The sequence below is a fragment of the Saimiri boliviensis genome, chromosome 4, assembly GCF_048565385.1.
Source record: "Saimiri boliviensis isolate mSaiBol1 chromosome 4, mSaiBol1.pri, whole genome shotgun sequence".
Classification (NCBI taxonomy): Eukaryota; Metazoa; Chordata; class Mammalia; order Primates; family Cebidae; genus Saimiri; species Saimiri boliviensis.
In genome coordinates this window covers 61010947-61032384 of record NC_133452.1, presented here as the reverse complement: position 1 = coordinate 61032384, position 21438 = coordinate 61010947, and the positions used below count along the sequence as shown (strand labels likewise).

Sequence of the window (21438 nt, the reverse complement as noted above, 5' to 3'; positions counted from 1 at the left end):
TTTATTTTTCACTTTTTTTTACCTTTTCTTTTTAGAAATATGCTTACCCATGAATTTATTAAAAACAAAAAGTTGTTATTTTAAATTAGTCTTATTCTTATTGGATCTGATTTTTTGGGGGTGAAAAACTTCCTTCTTTGATTAATGCATTTCATTCTTCTTTCTCATGTTTTTAAAGAAAAAAGTAATTATATCTAGGTCTTCGTGGCCTAAATTGGGAGAGATCTCTTTGGCAACCAATAACCTCTCCTTGTTTTAAATGACTATTTCTTTTATTGTGGTAAAATATTATATGACATAAAATTGACCATTTTAGCTAATTTTAAGTGTACAGGTCAGTGGCATTAAGTACATTCATATTGTTGTACAAAGATCAACACTGTCTACCTCCAGAACTTTTTCCTCATCCTAAACTGTATGAATTAAACAACAATTCCACATTCCCCCAATGACTATTGTCTTGAAAGGAAATAGATAACTATATTAAGCTTTCTTTCCTTTATGTGAATGATCATATAATTGTTTAAGGAATATGGGGTGAAGGAATAGTTGCTAATATAACGGCAAATACAGAACCTACTGACAAAGGTATATAATTTGTAAAATAGCTGAGTGGGCAAAATTCTGATTTTCAGTTGCCCTAGGCACTTCAGCGCACTTCTGATAATGATTTTCCTTGGGCATGTAGTTATTCTGATAGAAATCACATTCATGCATAAAGAGTGAGCTTAATTATACATAACTGCATACCTAATATGAGGTTTTCCTTTTTTTTGTTTTTGTTTTTTTTTTTTTTACATATACTTTCTGGTTTACAAAAGATGAGACACTAAATCCTAACTTAGCTCAAAAAAAGTAGTGTATCCTCAGAGCAGGAGAGTCTTAATGTACGAGTTTTCCTTTTTACAAAAAGACGCTATATTTTTCCCTCTCCTTTCTCCCTTTCAGGGATTGTTTTCACTATTTGGTGATTCCACAGTCTCATCTGGTGCCTGCTGTGACTCCCAAGACAGACAAGTGCACAAAGGCTGATTTAGGGTCATGGATTCCTCTTGAGAATGACATGCTCAATTCATTTGCACTGAGCCCAATCATTTAATCTCAAAATAATAAAAATAAAAGTAGCCAAGATGGTTTGAAGACTAATGTATGCCCCAGGCACTGTGCTAAATGCTTTGCATGTATTATTTTGTTTAATCCTCACAATTCTGCCAGATATGAATCAAATCCCCATTTTACAAATGGGAAAACTAAGGAACAGGAAGATGATGTGACTTGCCAGTGGCACCCAGTTGATAAGTAGCAACTGAGGAGTGAGATCCAGGCCTTCCAGATCCCTCACTCCCAGCTTCTCTATTAACACGTGCTCCTGGTCTGTATTGGGTTCAACAGCAGGGTTCTCTTGGAAGAAAGGCAGGTTTAAACCAACCCCACCCCACTCCCAGGAAAAACCTACAGCACACTAGAAGCCTCCATGGCTGAGGTGAGTGGCTTGTCTCAGCTAAGGCCAGGCAGGGGATCTGGAGGTAGAGACTCTCCAGCCAGGGAAGGAAAATGGGAAGAGTGGAGGTTGCCTCCTCTTGGCCACCATTTGTTATCTGGTTGGTGAGAAGAGATAGGAGGAAGGAGCACTGTAAGCACATTTCCAAAGGACTCTGGGTCATTCTTGGTGCTCTTTGTCTCTGGTTTTGTGCCCATCGCCTAGGTCCCATAATTGCTGCATCCTTCCTAAAACTCCTCTCTATTGAGGGAACCACTTCTCCAGAACCTAATTTTCTGGATTTACTCGTACCTTCCACTTGCACCTCCCGACACCTCCATGCAAATTCCTGAGCATAACTGATGTCAGCTGGTTGGTAGGACGGTGATAGGCTTAAGTGAATGGACAAAGGTGAGAATGACTCTCCTCCTCCTCACAGTTTCCTAATTCTCCCAGGAACACAGTCATACCAACATTTCTGAAAGAAATTTCATGCAAAGGACTTCCCAAATGAAACAGACATTTCTGGACAGGGAGGAGTATTGATGGATTCTGCCAGAAACAGGATGCTCAGCTACCTGTGTCCTAGAGGTCTGTCAGGGTGACCCAGGTGCTTCCAGAGGGACCTCAGAGCAGTTCCCCGGCCACTCATTCTCTGCCTTCTCCGAATGCCAGCAGGGACAGAAACACTCTCCCAACATTTGCTCATGGTTTGCTGCTCACAGAGTACACCCATCCACAGGCAGCTTAAAATGAGCAGAGGGAACATTTCCTGGGAGTGTTCCTAACCCCAAGAAATATGTTTGCAGATTGTGTTCCTAATGTTCAGGAGTTAAATTCATGTTTCAGAAACAAGTGCTTTACATCTGTAGGTGACACATTTATGAATTATTTTGTGGACCTTGAGCCCTGTACTCTCTGCATATCAAAAGGTAGTGTACTGCCTCCATTTATTCTGGAGGTGTCATCTGCTCCTGCTCGTTTAAGCCTTTGGGTATTTCCTACAGAGGTTAGCAATGTTGCACTTGAATAATTGTACCTTAAATTAAACTAAAAATAATTTCTGATGATTTTCATACTGAATCACATTCTTTATGTCAAAATGATGGCATAATCTTCAGCATGCCATTATCAAATAGCTCCATTGACCAATAGTGGCAGTTTGCAGTTGAGTCACAGGAAGGATTTATTAGGACATGTTTAAAGTGATGTCATAGAAATAAAAATATGGACAGAGACCTAAAGACCACTAGCAGAGGCTGTGGCCAGAGATATTCTTTAACTCCCTACCACACTCTTGTCTTCTCTCTTGCCCCTTTTTTAACATCACTACTGAGGCAACACAGCGTACGTTGTCTGTTTCCTTATCCTACTCTGAAAATGCTGCCCCGTTTGGTCAGGTTACTCAAAGCTACCACCTAGATCACACTATGACAAAAAGAGGGGTTTTCACACTAAACCAACCCAAAGGCAACCAGAATTGGTTTATTTTTTAATTTTCTTTTCTTTATTTCATTTAAATCATAGCCACTTGGAGCCAGTGACTATTTGGAACTATCAAAGAATTTTGATACAATATTTTTACGAAACATTCCACAATTTACTCTGGCAAACAGAACTCAAGGTCGAAGATTCATAACTCTCATCGATAACTTTTATGATCTCAAGGTAAGGTTGTAGTGTATTTTCTTAAAACTAGCCACTTTGCATTGTGGAGCCAGATTGCCTGGGCTGAAATCCTGACTTAATGTATTTTTATCATTTACTTCACCTCTTTGTGCCTCTGCCTCTTCATGTGTGAATTGGGAATGATAATATTATTTACTTCTGAGGGTTGTTGTGAGCACTAAAAAGGCAAATCCATGTAAGGCATTTAAAACATTTGGCATTAGCGGAATGCTGTATAGGCACTATCAGTAGAAGCAGCAGTAATATTATAGTAAAACTCTCATCACCAGACAAACCAAATGATTGCATCATTCTACCAGACAGCTTATGTGCTTCATCTATCACATTCTAAAGCATGTGTGTTGCCTAGACTGAATGCTTAAGAAATATTTGTTGCTTGAATAAATGGTTGTATTGATAGAATAATGAATGAGCAGGCCATGTGTGATGGCTCACATCTATCATCCCAGTACTTTGGGAGACCAAGGGAGGATTGCTTGAGGCCAGGAGTTCGAGACCAGCCTAGACAAATACAAGATCCTAGATCTACACAAAATGAGAAAATTAGCTGTGTGTCGTGGTATGGGTCTGTCATCCTGCCTACTTAGAAGGCTGAGGTAGGAGGATTGCTTAAGCCCAGGAGTTCCAGGTTACAATAGTGAGTCATGATCATGTCACTGCACTTAGCCCTCCAGCCTGGGTGACAGAGTGAGGCTCTATCTCTCAGAAAAAAGAAGAAGAATGAAAGAACAAATGAATGAATGACTAGAGGACCCTTCTGAATACTGAAGCTCTCTCTCTCCCTGTGACCCAGAAACCCCAGTAACTGGCATTGTACCATCCTGTTTGTTTGTTTTTAATCCATATGTTTTAGCGTGAATTGACAAGCCGTTGCCCATTCATCAAAGGAAGCATAGCCTTGTGGTTCAAGAGTGGGCCCAGGGGCCAGGCTGTCTATCCTAAAGACCATCTTAATCTCTCTGTGCTTCAACTGCCTTTGCTAGAAAAAGGAAATAATAATGGTACTTATAAAGTTGTTGTGAGCATTAAACGAGCATGTAAAGCACAAAGAATGTTGTCTGGCTTATAGTAAGCTCTCAATAAAGGTGAGCTATTGATGGAATGTATCCGTAAATATAGATTCATAGCAAAAGTACAATTGGAAATTAGAATTAATTTAAATATTATTTTACCATTAGATACAGTTTTTTTTCTCCCTATTCTTTGCACAGACTTAGGTAGAGCAGTGATTCTAAATTGAAGGAACTTTGTGGGAAGGAGATAAGCAACAGAATCTGCTGGGAAGGAGAGGTGAGAATTTAGTTTATTTGCTCATTCATTCTATAAGCCTTATCATGCCAAGCACTAGAAATTCAATGGCAAGTGAAGCTAGATGGTGTCTGCCTTCATAGAGCTTAGATAGCCTAATATCGGAGAAATGTGGATCAGACCTCCACAGAACTCAGTGTAAAATCACCACTATGGGATGACCTCTTAGAGAAGGAGGCATATGGTGCTGTGAGAGTCTAGCAGGGGAGAGCGCACTCCTGATCAATGGGGTTGGAAATCTTCTGAGGGCTACCTCAAGATGGTGGCAGAACCATCTTGGCTACTTCAAAATCCAGATTCCAGAGCTCACTCATCCCCATCCCAGCAAATGAATATCAGGCATGGGGCCAGGAACCTGCATGTTCTCGTGTTTCCCAGGTGCTTCTTATAAATATACTAAGAGGAGTGAGGGCTGAACTCTATGCACAGAATGAAAAGGGGTAACCAGCATGGGGAGTTTGCAGCAAAGGCCTTGGGATGAGTGTGAAAGGCATCAAGTGTGGCTGTGACACAGAGGCTGAGGGAAGCCCACCTAAGGGAGTGTGATCAAAAGTTGCTGCGCGTCCCCGCGGAATCCACACACTTGTGATCATGTGGAGAGGCAGGTGGCGGAGGATGCAGAGCTAAGGGATGGAGGCCCATCAGCTGTGAGTGGCTGCCTTTCACAGGGCAGGGGCAGAAAGAAGGACAGGGGCCTGGAGGCTGTTGTTTTTGTGGGATTGGGCTTCAAAAACGAAACAGTGGAGGAGCATGAGTAGGATGGCTCTTATAGTGGAGGATTGAGAGACTCGTTATTTTCATATTTCAGCTAGGAATGCCTGAGAGAAAGCTTATGGCCCCCATCCCTCAGTCCCACCCTGCAATCCTGCCACACCCCCACCTTTTCACTTCTTAATTAAAGGAGAAAAGGATTTATCTGGCAATGTGATGGAATACTCAAACTAGCCTCCTAACAGTCCCTCTAAGTAAATCACACATTTAGAGATTACACTCTTTATTGAAGTGTAGTCAAAACCATTTTATTTCAGAAATTGGGAGCATTAAACATGCATTATTCTAGAATGTATTGATGGAGATTGGTGAAATAAGGATATTCCCATGTAAATAATGAAAAAGTGTCTTTGATGATTAAAATAACTTGTAAGAGGAGGTAGAAGGCCATTTGGATATAGAAAATCTAGTCTCAAATGCCAACATACGATTTTTAAGTATTACTGTATTATTATTTAAATATGATTTTTAAACATAGCTATGAATCATGAAGACAAATTCAGGGCTTTTTAAACATTAAGAAGAATATGTTTTGTATTTAAACTAGTGGATATAAAAGATATAAAAACTGTTTCCAATATATGATCATATATGAACACTCACTCAAATACTTAAGCAATCAAGAGATATTTATGTAAAGCTTAGTCCTTTTGAAGAATATCCTAGCAGAATGCTGATATAAATATAGGTCCTGGACATTCACTGGCCTAATTAGAATAGCAATGCACTGAATTAGAGTCTGCTGTGCAGCAAAAGGGTAACTAACCTCTTTACAGTGTCTCTGGGGAGCATCTTAGGTGCACAGACCAGCTCCACACAGCTGGGTATAAATGTCAACATCAGAGTGTAATCATCTTAGCCAGTACATGGTTTTATAACAAAATACCACAGATTGGGTAATTTATACATAATAGGAATTTATTTCTCACAGTTCTGGAAGGTCTGAGATCAAGGCGCCAGCAGGTTTGGCTGTTTGGTGAGGGCTACTCTCTGCTTCAAGATGATGCCATGTCGCTGCCTCCCCCAGAGGGCACAAGTGCTGTGTTCTCGCATGGTGGAAGGAATGCAGGGCAAAAAGTGGTGAACTCACTCTGTCAAATCCTTTATAAGGGCACCAAATCCCATACATGAGGGCAGAGCCTCATGACTCAGTCATATCCTAGAGGCCACACCTCTTAATCCTGTTACATTGTGGAGTAAGTTTCGGCATGAATTTTAGGTGGGACAAAAACATTCAAACCAGAGCAGTAATGGAAAAAGCATTGGACTAAGAACTGAAAATCTAGGCTGATGTCTTGAGCTGACTCCTCTCTAACCCTGAAGTCTCCCCATAAACCTTTGTGCTCTACTTCAAGGTGATATGAGTTGTGTGTGGAAATATTCTGAAAAATACTATGCAGTTTTAAAACACCACTTTAAAGAGATAAACAATTAGGAAAAAAATATGGACATCCTAAAAGCAAAGATCCAAGCTCCTGTATGTGAAAAACAGATTATTTTTGTGTGGGAGATTTTCCTTACCTTCAACTTGTGAAATGTAAAGAGTGACACATTACTCATGTTCTTCTATTTCAGGTGCGTATCATTTGCTCTGCATCAACTCCTATATCAAGCTTATTTTTGCATCAACATCATGACAGTGAGTTGGAGCAAAGCAGAATACTGATGGATGATTTGGGGCTGAGCCAGGTAGGCAATATTAACATAATCTCTTTTTATTATAAAACAGCTTAATTGTTTTTGGTTTGATGCATGGCTACATTTTGAAAAAGAAATGTAGTGTATAGTTAACCATAGATTTGCTGCTGCTTCTATAAGCCCATGTAGCAAATGTATCATTCTCAATATCACTAAATATAGAAAGTTATAAACTTACAGTGGAAGGAAACTTGTGGTTATGTAGTCCAATGCTCCATTTTGCAATGTGATAAAAATGGAGCCCAGGCTCAGCGCAGTGGCTCACACCTGTAATCCCAGCACTTTGGGAGGCTGAGGCAGGTGGATCACGAGGTCAAGAGATTGAGACCATCCTGGCCAACATGGTGAAACCCCATTGCTACTAAAAATACAACAATCAACTGGGCGTGGTGGTGCGTGCCTGTAGTCCTGGCTACTCAGGAGACTGAGGCAGGAGAATTGCTTGAACCTGGAGGGTGGAGGTTGTAGTGAGCCGAGATTGTGCCACTGCACTCCAGCCTGGGTGACAGAGGGAGACTCCATCTCAAAAAAAAAAAGAAAAAAAAAATGAAGCCCAGAGAGGTGGACTAAGGTGCCCACAGCCACACTGCTGAATAATGGCAGGCCAGAGCTAGATGTCAAGCCACTTGCGCCTGGTTCTATCCTTGTTCTGCTATACCATGCTGCCCTTTCTGGATTTCTTTCTAAATGATTACTGAATTTGTAGAGTTATTATATAAGACAGTATCTAAGCATGTGGACTGGCTAGTACAGGACCATGGAGTGCCTAGCAAGGCCCTGGGCTTGAAAAGAAATCCATGATTAATCTCCCAACCTCCATTCTGCAAACATTTATGGAGTGCCTGTGGGTGCCAAGTTCTGGGGACACTCTGTAGGGAACAAACAGATGCTAGCCCAGTTCTCCTGGAGTTTGGAGACTGGTGATTCACCTCAGGCCAACCAGAAGTGACTTTCCATTTTCTTCTTCTGTAAGAATGTTACAGGATGTGTTTCTCAGCTATTGACAATTGAAATATTAGTCAAAAGTTTACAACTATCAACACTTACCGTATGAGGGGAGCCCAATTCTTCCAGTTCCGCAGGTAAAAGATCGTCTGGAACAAGGAAGTATTTACTTATCGACCTGAGTAGAAATGAGGCATTTTCAGGAGTCTGGGAGAATTAGGCGAATTTTAAAAGTGAACTTTCCAATATGATGACTTAAACCTATGTTTATCTCCTAGTCTGCTATAACAAAACACCATGAACTGAGTGGCTTATAGACAACAGAAATATATTTCTCACAGTCCTGGAGACTGGGAAGTCTAAGATCAGGGTGCCAGATTTAGCATCTGGTGAAGGCCCACTTCCTACTTCATAAGCCTCTGTCCTTTCTGTATAAACCTCACATGGTGGAAGGGGTAAGGGATCTCTCTGGGGCATCTTCTATAAAGGCATTAATCCCATTCATGAGGGATCTACCAACAAGACCTATTCAGCTCTCAAAGGCTCCACCTCCAATACCATCACCTTATGGGTTAGGATTTCAACATACAAATTTTGGATGGACACAAACATTCAGACCATAGCAGTGTAGAAATAAATAGCTGCTTATAAACTTCTGCGCTGGGATCATTTGAAATGTTGGTTCTCCAAGGGCAATATTTACTTCCAAATATTGTCTTTGACAATTTGAAAGAATACACTTGAGATACATCAACCCAGTTTCTAAAGTCCTTTACATCAGGGCTCCTCAGCCCCTGGACACAGACTGGTACTGGTTTGTGGCCTGTTAGGAACCAGGCCTAACAGCAGGAGCTGAGCAGTGGACAAGCAAGTTGAGGCAGGAAGATCACTTGAACCCAGGAGGCAGAGATTGCAGTGAGCCAAGATAGCACCACTGCACTCCAGCCTGGGTGACAGAGTGAGACCCTGTCTCAGATTCCCCTAGGATCAAGACAAAATAAGCTCATCAAATGGAGCCAATAATATATGAAGAAATCAGGGAAGGTGACCTCAGGATCATGAAGGTTCACAGTGGATCAGTTGAAAAGATGAATTTAAGAATCCAGAATTTCTCTCTGAAAAAGCATACTAGCAAATCCCTAAGAAAAGAGAGAAAAATTCCAAGCCCACTTAATGGTCACCAGTCTGTTTTGGTATCACCGGTGTGGGGTTACCAGCCTCACAGAGACAGGGCTTCCCAATTTGGTCCTAGATGGTGGGATCAATTGCCCCAGCAGCTAAAGACTAAAAGCAGCCCTGGCTTTTAGATCCCAGGCACATTCTCCAGAACCTGGACCCACTGTTCATTCGCATTTGCCCTCCTTTACTCATGAGTTGGTATGGAAAAGGCTCTGCAGAGGCTTGTCCTTAGGGCCTCCCCCTCAGGCACTGGGACCCTGTCTGGAGGCTGGCATCAGCCTCTTTCTAGCTTATCAGAACTACTGCGTTTTTTAAATGTATTTTTATTTTTATTTATTTATTTATTTATTTTTATTTATTTATTTTTTTTTTGCCATTACATATTTCTGGTGTATACTTTTGGAGAAAGTTTTCCCTTTTACGTTTTCTTTCTGAAAATTTGGTGTGTTTACTGCCTATTAGTTTAAATTGGTTGACTCTCTAACCTCATTTAAGGGATTGTATATGAAAAAACGTTATAAAAAATGCTTTAATATAACTGGTAAGCCTAAACAATTTTTTTAAACCTATACTTAGGTTCTGTAAATTTTCATTTGTGATGGCTTTAATTTAATTTGTTTGTTTTATAACCAGGATTCAGCAGAAGGACTCTCCATGTTTACTGGAGAAGAGGAAATCTTTGCATTTCAGCGCACGATTTCCCGACTTACAGAAATGCAGACTGAACAGTACTGGAACGAAGGAGACAGAACCAAGAAGTAACTGTCACTTTCACATAAATAAAACTCCAGACAAATGGTTAGGACTTGAAGGAATCATTTTCTCATCATTAATTATGCACTTTGTCTTCTGGACCATTTTAATCTAAAGTTGCTGTCAAAGATCTAGGGGATTAGTAAGTTAAACACTTAACATTTTTTAGGTCTGCTTTTTCTTATTTGGTCTTATTTCTGCACCATGAAATTAAAATCATCATTCCTGAAGACGAATGTAGGACCAGACATTTTAGCTTCATGTTAAATCACCTGAATGAACCTTGAATACACCAGTAAATGCAAGATGTCTAGATGCCTCCAAGCTTTGGCTGCGTGGTGGTGGCACGTTAGAAATACATCTTTTATAACGGGGGGAAATGCCCTGTATTTCAATTCAAAACAAAGACAATTTTCCAATCTGATATAAACTAAAGGGGATAATATTTTAGTATATGGGCTTATATGTGTTATTATTACTATTTTTTGGTTATGAATGATAATAAATCTCCCAGGCCTTCAGATTTCTACATAATGGAAAGAATATGATTTTAACCCTGAGATCAAGCTTAGTAGGCAGGACTTGATCTCAAGTGGGCACAGAGTTTTCTTTAAAAAATTGAGAATTCTAATAGGATCAAATAAGGAGCCAGTGTCAAATTCCACCCAACAGGCAGATCTGCAGGCAGGGCCACCAACTCTGCAGCCAGGAATGGAGACCAGTGAGAGAGTGTGGGCAGGGAGCGGGGGGGTGGGAGTCAGAGTCGTAGGCAGAGGAGACTCCTGCTCACATGAGGCCAGCTGGACCCCAGTGGACAGCAGGCTCCTTCCCGCTGTTCATTGGCATTTGCTCTCCCTGCAGCATGCCCTGCCTTTGCTGCCGACTACCGTGAGATGGACGTAATAGGAAATAGGAAAGAACGCTTGGCAAGCCCGCTTCACAGGAAATCTAAGTTGTCCTTCCCTGAGCTCATTTCTTGCTTTGAGTAAAACCTGAAATTTACTAACTACTGTCAGAAAGTGGATCTTCGGCTATGGATGAGTGTGAAAAAGAAAAGGAAAAAATAGAAAATCACAGAGTCTTGTGAAAATTAAGCATTTGGGGGAAGGTAAGGCATAGGTGAGTCAGTTCAGTGATTACAATGGTCAACATAAGTATGTTCTATGAACCTATTTTTATTTATTTATTTATTTATTTATTTATTTATTATTACTTTTTATGTCTTGGCCACTCCAGCCATCTCCTGGCAGGTTTATTGTGGCATGCCATGGCCCTATTTAATTGCTTAGTCAATAGTCCATCTCAGTAATCAATTTTAGACATTAACTTAATTAAAGCAAGCAGATAGATGGATGAGTACTCAAGCCGAGAGAAGAGTTTAAATCAAGCCTTCTGTAAACTAAACATGGTTTAAAGGTGTTTTTATTGAAGTGAAACACAATAATTCCAAAGAGGTAAAGTAATAGGGAGAGAGGATGGGAAATAACCACTTTGTGCCAGATTTAATGCTGCATATTTACATTAGCTCGGTTAAGAAAATAGTCTTAGAAAGTGAATATTATCATCAAAGATAAGAAAACTGAGGCTTGGAAAAGTTAAGTAGCTTAACCTGAGATTCACAGTTTACAACTACAAAACTCATGTACTGTGTTTTATACCACACTGTCTCTTACTCTTACTATTAATACAAAGAGAGTGATTGTTCCATTTATTTAACTCAGTGAATGAAGTTGAAGATAAATTTACAAATTTACAACAGAACCACTGATTTGAACTCAGTAAACATAAAATGTTTAACTTGATTTTTTTGGACCTTAGCTTTTTACTTTTCACATTCCTTTGATAATTATTCTGTACCTTAATTAAAAAAAAAAAAATGATGTGAATGGATAGACAGACAGATGGACAGCATGACCAATAGGCGGAACTGTCCCTGAGTGTGGGTGTATGTAGAAGAGTCCCCCTGTCAAGTTATGTTATAAAAGTTCATTTGAGGTCAGGCATTTGGAATAAAATTTCATTTTTCCATAGAAACAATCATGTAATGTTATCTAGGGTGCTGGTTCCATGCAGAGGAGCCTGCGTAATTCTCAGTGCAGCTTCCCTATAATGTCATTTTGGTATGAAGGAACTTAAACCCTTAGAAAAAAAGACTGAGAAAGCATTCACTCAATTCTGTGGCCCCAACCCACAATCTCCTTCCCCAGCTCCAGGGGCCTGGTGGGATTGGCTGCAGTGGGAGAGGCTCTCTGAGCTGGGAGAAGGGTTTATGCAGAAAACGGGGCTAGAAGCCTTTGGCTGAATCTCTGGAGGGGAGGAAGGAGTTTCATGGTGGCTGGAAATCTACAAAGTTTGTTTCATAAAATAGCATGCAAGAAGAAAAAAAAAAAAAAAGTCTTGAAGAATAGCCATCACCAGGAAACAATATGGTAGCTCCACTGGAAGAAAAGTAATGGCAACATGAAAAACAACCCCTAGATTGGAGAGCAACATTTCAGTTTGTGTGTCTTTCTTCCAAGCCCTGCCCCTATTAACATTCTTAGCATTCCAGTCTTTCTCCCTACAAGTCTCTCAGCAAATGCTCTTTTTTTGAAATGCTTTAAATGTATGCTTTGAGGTGGAGGTTTGAGCTGACTACTGCTGTGGAAAGCTCCCACTCAGCTCGAAACAGACTGGGAATGTCTTTAGACTCAGGAGAAAACACCATGTGCTAAGGGTGCTCTCCAAACTGATCACCAGTTCCCAGACTTAACAGGTCAAGCAGAAAAAAAGGAAAACTTTCCTTAGAAATGAAAAAGAAACATCTGATCACTTCTCTTATATTTCTTTAGGCAGTGTATGAGCTTATTTGCTGATATCACTAATCCTGAGATGAAAAACAGGATGGACTTAAGTAATTTTTAACCTATTTCTGAGGCCAAAAAGACTGTGTAGTATTATTTTAATCAAATTTATGCATTTTCAATGGGACTTCAAATTGTAATCATAAGGCAATACTTCTTAAACCTTCTTAAAGTATATTTCCTGTAGTTACAAGTGTGCAAATAACAATTTTAAAATTAGTTGAAATATTGAAAAAAATTAAAGTTTCACTTGTAAAATAAGTGGATGTGCTCATATCCATTTATTTATTTAAGAAACACATGGTGCTTTCTGTGTCCTGGGCATGGTTCTATGTGCCTTATAAACTAACTCTTTTGAGCCATATAACAGTCTTATGCCATTATAAGGTGCCATTATAATCATTTTATAGACAGGGAAGCTGAGACACAGGAAACATCTAAAACAGAATACTGAATTGCTTAAGATATACAGTGAAGTCAATAAAATTAGCAAAGCATTAATGTATTAAATTTTCCATTTCATTGCCTCTGTCCTGAAAACGGTATTGCTGGTCCATGTAACTTGAACCTACACTTGATGGCCGCTTTATCTGAGATTAAAAACATACAGAAGGATTGGGCGCCTGGGTCCCTGACATTCAGATTCCTGATCAGTTACGGGAATCTATCTTGCAGCAAGTCTGTAAGTGATTTTCTAAATTACCTTTGTTAGATTTACTAATCTCAAAACATGTCACTTGCTTGTAGGAAAGAATTTTCTTTGGAGATGAGTTTCTAACTTCCTATACAGTCAGAATTAAGATTAATGTTCCCTATTAGCATATAGCTGTTCATTTCCTGGTGCAGAAAATTACAAATGGTAAAATCTGTCCTCTTGCTGAGTGTCTACTAACTCAGCCCAGCAACTCACTAGGACCCTCACAACTGTTACCCCAGTCACTCGATCCAGTCCAACATACCTGTCTGCTGGCCTTTCGTCTGTGCTGTGTGGAGTCATCAGTTTGTCTTGCCTGCTTACCTAGCGGGCCTTCCAGAGGTTGTCCTGAGAATTTTCCTATCTCAGGGCTGTACTTTCTGTTTCTGGGCTCCTGGTGGTTTACTGCTGGTCTCTAAGGAGGCAGTGGGAAGGGCTTGAGATCTGTCACTGGAAAATTCAATTCTACTCATTATTGTTTTGTGACCTTGACCAAGATAGTACTCTGAGCCTCAGTTTTATCATCTTATAAATGGAAATCAGTAATGCCCATTTCATAGAATTACTATGAGGATTGTTGGTGAAAAGCACTTTGCAAATGTCAAAGGATTAAACGAACGTTGGTTGTTATTGATACTAATGATTATGATCATAAATCCTACTGTCTGCTTTGTGGTAAATAGCCTTTTGAAGAATGCAAAAACACATTCCAACCCAGTGGTTTCTAACAGAAGGGAGAAGATATGCATTAAATGACTAGACACTAAGAACACATGGGTCTGGCTTAATGAGATGCTGGAGAAGGTTGTTAAATTCAAATGCATGTTTTCAGGATTGTTAAATACAGAAAATGGATTGTTGCTTGTTTGGTGAACATCAAACATTTCGCAGAAAGAGGGCACCATCGTGTGGTCAGTAGGATGAACTGACAGGGAAAAAAGTGGTTCTCAATGCTGCACATCCTAGGCCTAGGTCCACCTCCAGGGTCAGGAAAGGTGAGTCAAATGTGGGCCCCAGCATCCACACTTGTTAATGTTCCTCGTAAGATTCTAAGGTGCAGCAGGGTTGAGCACCACCCATCAGGCAGGCTGTGGAGCTTTTACCTGTGACTACGCAGCCAGTATGCACAGAGAACCCTGCCTGCAGCTGGGTCCTGACTCTGGGCCCCTGATGCAGAGACCATGGCACTTTCCAGGGAGCAGAGGCTGTTGCTATGGTTCCTGGAGCCAGGTCATCAGCACACTGGCACACACAAAGGTACCTCCCAGTGCCCACCCCTCTCCTCCCTGGAGACCTAGGCTCTTCTGCCTTTCTTCTCCACCCACACTAACGATGTCAAAATAGCTAACCATGCAGCACTTCCCAGTTTACAAAGCACTTTAGGAAGCCAAGGTGGGAGGATCATTTGCTCCTACCATATCTGTCATCCACAGCAATTCTGCAAGGGAGATGTGATTATCTTACTACCCATAAGGAAACCAGGTGCTCAGAGGGTAAGTGGTTTCACAAGCACACTGAGTAAGCACACATCTTCTGGATCCCAACCCTGTGCTCTGCAGCCCTCCTGGTAGTAGTAGTAGTAGTAATTGTAGCCCCCATTTGGAAGTCATCATGGGCCTTGAGGCTGGCATAGGAAAGATGTGGGTGTAGGAGCACACACAAGTGTGTTGTTTTGCACTGCCCCATAATATTGATGGCAAAGAACTGGAATCACAGTGGTTGACAAACTTTGAAATATTTAATCCTCACAGTAATTCTGGGAAAGAAGATATTATTCCTAGAGAAGGGGTTAGAGCTTGAAGAAGATAAGGAATTTCATTGTGGCTATCAAAAATTCAGGGCTGGTCTTGAACTCCTGGGCTCAAATGATCCTCCTGCCTCAGCTTCCCAAAGTGCTGGAATTATAAGCATGAGCCATCACGTCTGGCCCACTATCCACTTTTTAAATGCTTGCAGACCCCAGAGAGTTTTTATGCAGGTAGATTATATAATCACCATTCAGTATTAAAAAATCAAGCAGAGATTATTAGATATTTAATTCATTTAAAAATATCAATAAGCACATGAAATGTTACCTAAATAGTATTATGAAGAGTAACAGCATTTTCTAAAACAAAAAACAAGTTAATGAGAAAAATGGCTTTGTTTTAAATTTTTGCCAATGTCTGGTTTAGTAAAATGCAGCCAGATTCTCATACCTGCCTCTGCATTCAATCTGTTGGAATATCACACATCATGTAGCGCCTGAAAAAATCAACTGTGTACCTATGGGAGAATAAGCATGAGAAAGGTAAATAATGTCTTAGTGGTTTTATGGAAAATGACTTTGACTTCATGGACTCACTAAGAGTCACAGATCCCTTGGGGGCTCCTGGACCACACTTGGACAAGGCTGAGTTTATTGCTAACGAGGTAAAGGATTCCCATGTGCCCACTGGAGCCCACTGGTGAGAGCTGGTATTGGCAACTGAAGTGAAGAGGCAGTGCTAAGCATGGGCAGTGTGGGACCAAGCTGGATGGGAAATTGAATATAGGAGAAGATGGTAGCCAGTCTACCCACTGAGACCCCCTAGCCACTGAGCAGAGGCCTTGCTTCGTCCTTATTGCTGCCTGCTGCTCTGAGCCCTAAGCACTTTGCCAGCTCAGCCTCAACCTTGCAACTCTCTTCTCTGGCTTCTCCTCCTGCCTCTCACCTCTTCCTTCTCTGAAACTTTCTGGTTCCTTTTCCTTTTCTCACCATCTTAAGTTGTTTCTTGGATCTACATAAAAATGGTAATTATAAAAAACAACACCCGATATTATACAAAGTACTTTCACACATAACATCTTCACACTCTTTTCTTGATGTCCATAGCAACAAATACCAGCTGATGCCAATTATTCTCAAGTGAAGCGTGGCTTTGTTTTAAATTTGCAGGTAGTCTTCCCATCCCTGACTACCCCAGTCTCCTGTTCTGTACTTCCAACTGCCTACTGGATCTCTCCTCTTGAATGTTCCTTACACTGTGTCTCAAATAGTACTCAACCCAGCCCTCCACACTGAAGTATCTTCTTGCAATGGTACACCTTTTGCAATGATACTATCTCAGGCGCTCACACAGCTTCAGTACTCTGCAATACTCTGCCACTGGCCCCTTGGCAGTTAACAAGAGCCAGTGGTGTTGGGTACAGAAAAGAAGGAATACACATTAGAATTATGTTGTGTGATGGAGAAAGGGTTCAAGATAAGTATCAGTGCAGGACAGGACTTGGAGAATGGTTAATTATTGGAATGAATGGCAAATCCGACAATCTGAAGATAAGGAGTGGTTTGAGCAAAGGTGATCCCAGGACTTTCACCCTGTCCTGAGTGCTTCTACAGTTTCTTCTACAGTGACTGGATCAGTTCTGGAGTCTCCCAGTCCTCATTATCCACCCGGGAGCCAGGGATAAGACTTCAGAGAGTCCCAGGATGAGTTGGCCTTTGGGAATATAGTGGATCTCATTTCTCTGATTCACTCTTTAATTTACTGAATAAACAGTGTTAAGTGCTTCTCATGACAAGGCACGCTGATGCTACATGGGACGTAATGAAGCTTAAAGCTTCATTATTTAAAAAGTCTTATTTTGGCCAGGCACAGTGGCTCACGCCTCTAATCCCAACACTTTGGGAGGCCAAGGTGGAAGGATCACTTAAAGCCAGGAGTGAAAAGAAAGAAAAAAGAAAAAGAAAAAAAGTTATTATTTTAATAGGAGAATCTAGATGTTGATTATATTGCTCCTTAAGGAAAAGTCAGCAATTTAAATCAAAATGAAAACTTGAATCTCTAAAACTGGCTAATCTCATCTGAAACATGTGGCTTCCCGTTGTCCCTAAGATCACCTTCTCCGTAGTCTACCAGGCTAGCATAAGCCACACTTGTTTAGTTTTCCAAATCTCAGCTAAGAGAAAGACTTCGTTAGTATCTGGGGGATACGGGCAGGACACGGTGTCTCACCTGTAATCCCAGCACTTTGGGAGGCTGAGATGGGTGGCTCACTTGAGGCCAGGGGTTCAAGAGCAGCCTGGCCAATGTGATGAAACCCCATCTCCACAAAAAATATGCAAATTAACCAGGTGTGGTGGTGTGTGCCTATAATCCCAGCTACTCAGGAGGCTACGACAGGAGAATCACTTGAACCCAGGAGGCAGAGGTTTTAGTGAGCCGAGACTGCGCCATTATACTCTAGCCTGGGCAACAGACTGAGACTCTGTCTCAAAAAAAAAAAAAAAAAAAAAAAAAAAAAAAAAAAAATTGGGGGGATACAGATAATAAATTCAGAAAATACTTGGCCTCTAGATGATACGGCTAATAAAATTTAATGTGATCATCTTCAGCATGAATCTCCACTTTGTTCTAGCTCCCCCTCCAGATGCCAGATACCTCTTCTATCCCCTTCCACAAGACAATACTCATAGACACATGTATACCTCTGAGTGCTTCCTGGAAAGGGCAGAGTCCAAAAAGAAGCCTCTTCAGCCATGACAGTCATTGCTAGAATTTGCCCATAACCAGTTCTCTTTCCAAGCACACAGGAGGGTCACACTTTCTGGCTCCTTGGCAGTTAGGCAAGGCCATGTGACTATTTCTGAGCAGTTAGTTGGCAGTGAGTGGAAGTGACGTGACATGTCAAGTCACATGCTTCTTATGACAAGACTTTCTGCTAGATGCTATGTGGGACATAATGAAGTTTAAAGCATTTTTTAAAAAGGCATTATTTTGGCCAGGCACGGTGCCTCACACCTCTAATCCCAGCACTTTGGGAGGCCAGGAGTGAAAAGAAAAAAAAAGAAAAAAAAAGTGACATGTGTCATTTCCAAGGTGAAGCACTTACTAGCTGGCTTGAGAGCCTCTAGATCTCTTTTCTTTTGCATGGAAAACCTGGAAATGCCATGTTGAGACAGACACCCAAGATAAAATAGTCTGGAAGGCTGAGCCTCCACATGGAAATGCCAAACCACCCATGGCAAATGCTGCATGAACAAGAAATAAAATTACATTCTGTTTTTTCTTGAAGAAATAAGGGAAAAAATAAAAATAAATTACATTCTGATAAATCATGGAAACTTTCGGTGTCATTTGTTACGGCAGCATAACGCAGCTTGTCTTGACTGTACACCAGCCGGCCTGCAGGCCAGCCCCTTCTGAGTCTGTTTCTCATCTGAGGACCTGGCCCTTCCTTGGGAATTGACCCTACAAGTGGCTGCTCTCCTTGGCTTCATCTCCAGACCCATGTGGCTTGTCCCTGGAGGGTTTAGTAATAGCAACGTATCTCTCTATTGCCCCAAACCTCAGCGTTCACACATGTGCTATAACTGCCCCAAGAATCCCCCTCCATTCCTTAACTTTAAATACTTTCTTACTTGAGTTTTTGTGTGTTTGGGGGTCATAGTGAAAATATTAGGTGGACAGGTTTAAATGTATCCGACGACTTTAAACCCGACTTTGATAACTCAAGTGGCCAGGAAAGCTGCTTCCAATTCTTTAGGGCTTGGACTTGAGCCATCAGTTGTTTACAGCTCTAAGCAGTTGCAAGTTATGAAAACCATTTGTTCACATACGGAGTTTGCATCCAGAGAAAACCATTTTCAGAGATGAAATCAATCTAACCAAAGAATAGGCAAGGCGTAAAATCAGGCAGGGCATAAAATCAAGCAGTGCTAAGGCACATGCTTATCCCGACCCATAAGGAATCCAGCCATTTCACTCCTCCAGCAGGTGGGGATCCAGAGGCATCCTGAGAGAAGGGACAGGCTGGAAGAACAGAGCACCATTAGGAGTCAGGAGTGGATTTGAGACCCTGTGCTGCTACGAACCATATATAACGTCATGCACGTAACTTTGGGTAAGTCACTTAGTGTTACTCTTTGGGCCTCATCTAAGACTTTTATTTCTGTGAAGCTGTAACGATTTATAATTTGATCGAACAGTGTATACAGATACAGATGGTCAGTAAGCACACGAAAAATGCTCAGTATCATGACTCATTAGGGAAATGCAAATCAAAATCACCGTGAGGTACCACTTCACACTACTGGGATGGTTAGAATCAAAGAGATGGAGAATAAAAAACGCTGGCAAGGATGTGGAGAAATTGGAACCCTCACACACGCTGCTGATGAAAATGCAAAATGGTGCAGCTTTGGAAAACAGTTTGGCAGCTCCTCACAATATTGCTAGAATTGCTAAGCATCTAGCAATTCTACTCCTAGATACCTAAGAGAAATAAAAATATATATCTGCACAAGAACTTGAACATGAGTGTTTGCAACAGATTATTTGTATTAACCCCAAAGTGAAAACCCAAATGTCCACCAACTGATGAATGGATAAACATGATGTGGCATTACATAAAAAGTAGTAATAGTTAGCAATGAAAATGAAGTCCTGATACATGCTGCTACATGGATGGGTCTTGAAAACATTCTTCTAAGTAAAAGAAGCCAGTTGTGAAGGGTACACATGTGTATGGCTCCATGCTTATGATATGTCAAGTAGGCAAATCTATAGAGATAAAGAGTAGGGCCTAGGGGTGAGGGCAGGAATGAGGAATATTGCTAATAGGTACAAGATTTCTTTTAGGGGTAATGAAAACATCTGAAATTAGATTGTAGTGGTAATCGCCCAACTTCGTGACTAGACTAAAAATCGCTGAATTGTGTTACATGGTTGGATTTTATGGTATGTGAATTGTATCTCAATCAAGCTATTAAACACAGTGTACAGGGCTAGGCACAGTGGCTCACGCCTGTAATCCCAGCACTTGGGAGGCCAAGGCAGGTGGATCCCTTGAGACCAGCCTCGCCAACATGGCAAAACCCCATTTCTACTCCAAATACAAAAATTAGCCAGATATGGTGATGCACATCTGTAATCTCAGCTATTTGGGAGGTGAAGGCACAAGAATTGCTGGAACACAGGAGTTGGAGGCTGCAGTGAGCCAAGATCGCGTCACTGTACTCCAGTCTGGATAATGGAGTGAGACTCTGTCTAAAAAAAAAAAAAAATAGTGTACGGATATTCACCATGCATTCATTCATCATTTACTTGCTATCTACTCTGTCCCAGGAGCCAGGCACACTGAGAATAATGAGACAAACTCCCTCACGATGACAGCCTTGTGATCTTTTGGGGACAACACACAGACATAATGTGGTGAGTTCAAGGAGGAGCCTTGCCCAGGTATCCTGGGAAGACCAGGGCACTCAAGTCAGCCAGGAAATGTAGTAAAGGGCATAGAAAGGACCGAGGGACAAACACTGTGCTGGGGAGGAGAGCTGCAGAATGACAAAACCCCTCCCCAGTCTCCAGGAGATGAAATGAGTTGAGAAAGAGCACCAGTGTAGGGCCAAGTGTCACCCGAACCACGAGAAATTACAAAGTGCTCTGGCAGTTCAGAAGAGGCAGCCATAATGACTCGAATGTTATTCTTCTGAATGTTCAGAGAGAAATGAGACATAATTTGATCCTTCGAGACGTAACAATTCCTCTTTAATACCCCAAATTCAGGGTGCAGAGTGTAAAAACTGCTGCTATCATCAAAATGTGTCATTCATTTTGCACTAATAACCTATCATATTTTAACCAAACTCTGAAAAGGCAGACTATTAAATTCAATTGCTAAAGATTTATCAGTTGATTTCTATTGATTAGAGCAACATAGTTTGTAGAATTAAAAATAATTGCATATGCTTTTATGGTACTGACATAATCAGATTTGACAGCACAAAAGTAATGCTCAAACCATGACAAAGCAACTTTAAGTTTGGGGCAAAATAGACACCTGATGTATTGGTGAGCTAAACTCCCACCTTACGGTCACCACTTTGTAGCCGTAGTTACTCATGGGGAATAAGGAAGAGAAGGGGCTGGGCACAGTGGCTCATGCCTGTAATTCCAGCACTTCGGGAGGCAGAGGCGGGCAGATCACCTGAGCTCAACAGTCTGAGACCAGCCTGAGCAACATGGTGAAACTCCTTCTCTACAAAAAAATACAAAAATTAGCTGGGCGTGGTGGTGCATGCCTGTGATCCCGCCTACTCAGGAGGCTGAGGCAGG

The 21438-nt window shown here is 41.2% G+C and overlaps 1 protein-coding gene across 6 annotated transcripts in view; it reads left to right on the top strand.

The window, feature by feature from the left end:
* The window catches only part of AFG1L (AFG1 like ATPase), a 263443-nt gene extending 243434 nt beyond the window's left edge, over positions 1-20009 (top strand). Inside the window, exons 11-14 of one of the 6 annotated variants that reach the window (XM_074397640.1) lie at positions 3008-3148; positions 6824-6937; positions 9704-9828; positions 19096-20009. In XM_074397640.1, coding sequence (XP_074253741.1) covers positions 3008-3148; positions 6824-6937; positions 9704-9828; positions 19096-19219 — 504 coding nt within the window. In that variant the 3' untranslated portion in view covers positions 19220-20009. Of the gene's footprint in view, positions 1-3007; positions 3149-6823; positions 6938-9703; positions 17656-19095 lie in introns of those variants that run through there. The other 5 variants (XM_074397636.1, XM_074397638.1, XM_074397639.1 and 2 more) reach the window with 5 other exon arrangements.
* The last annotated feature ends 1429 nt before the right edge of the window (positions 20010-21438 follow it).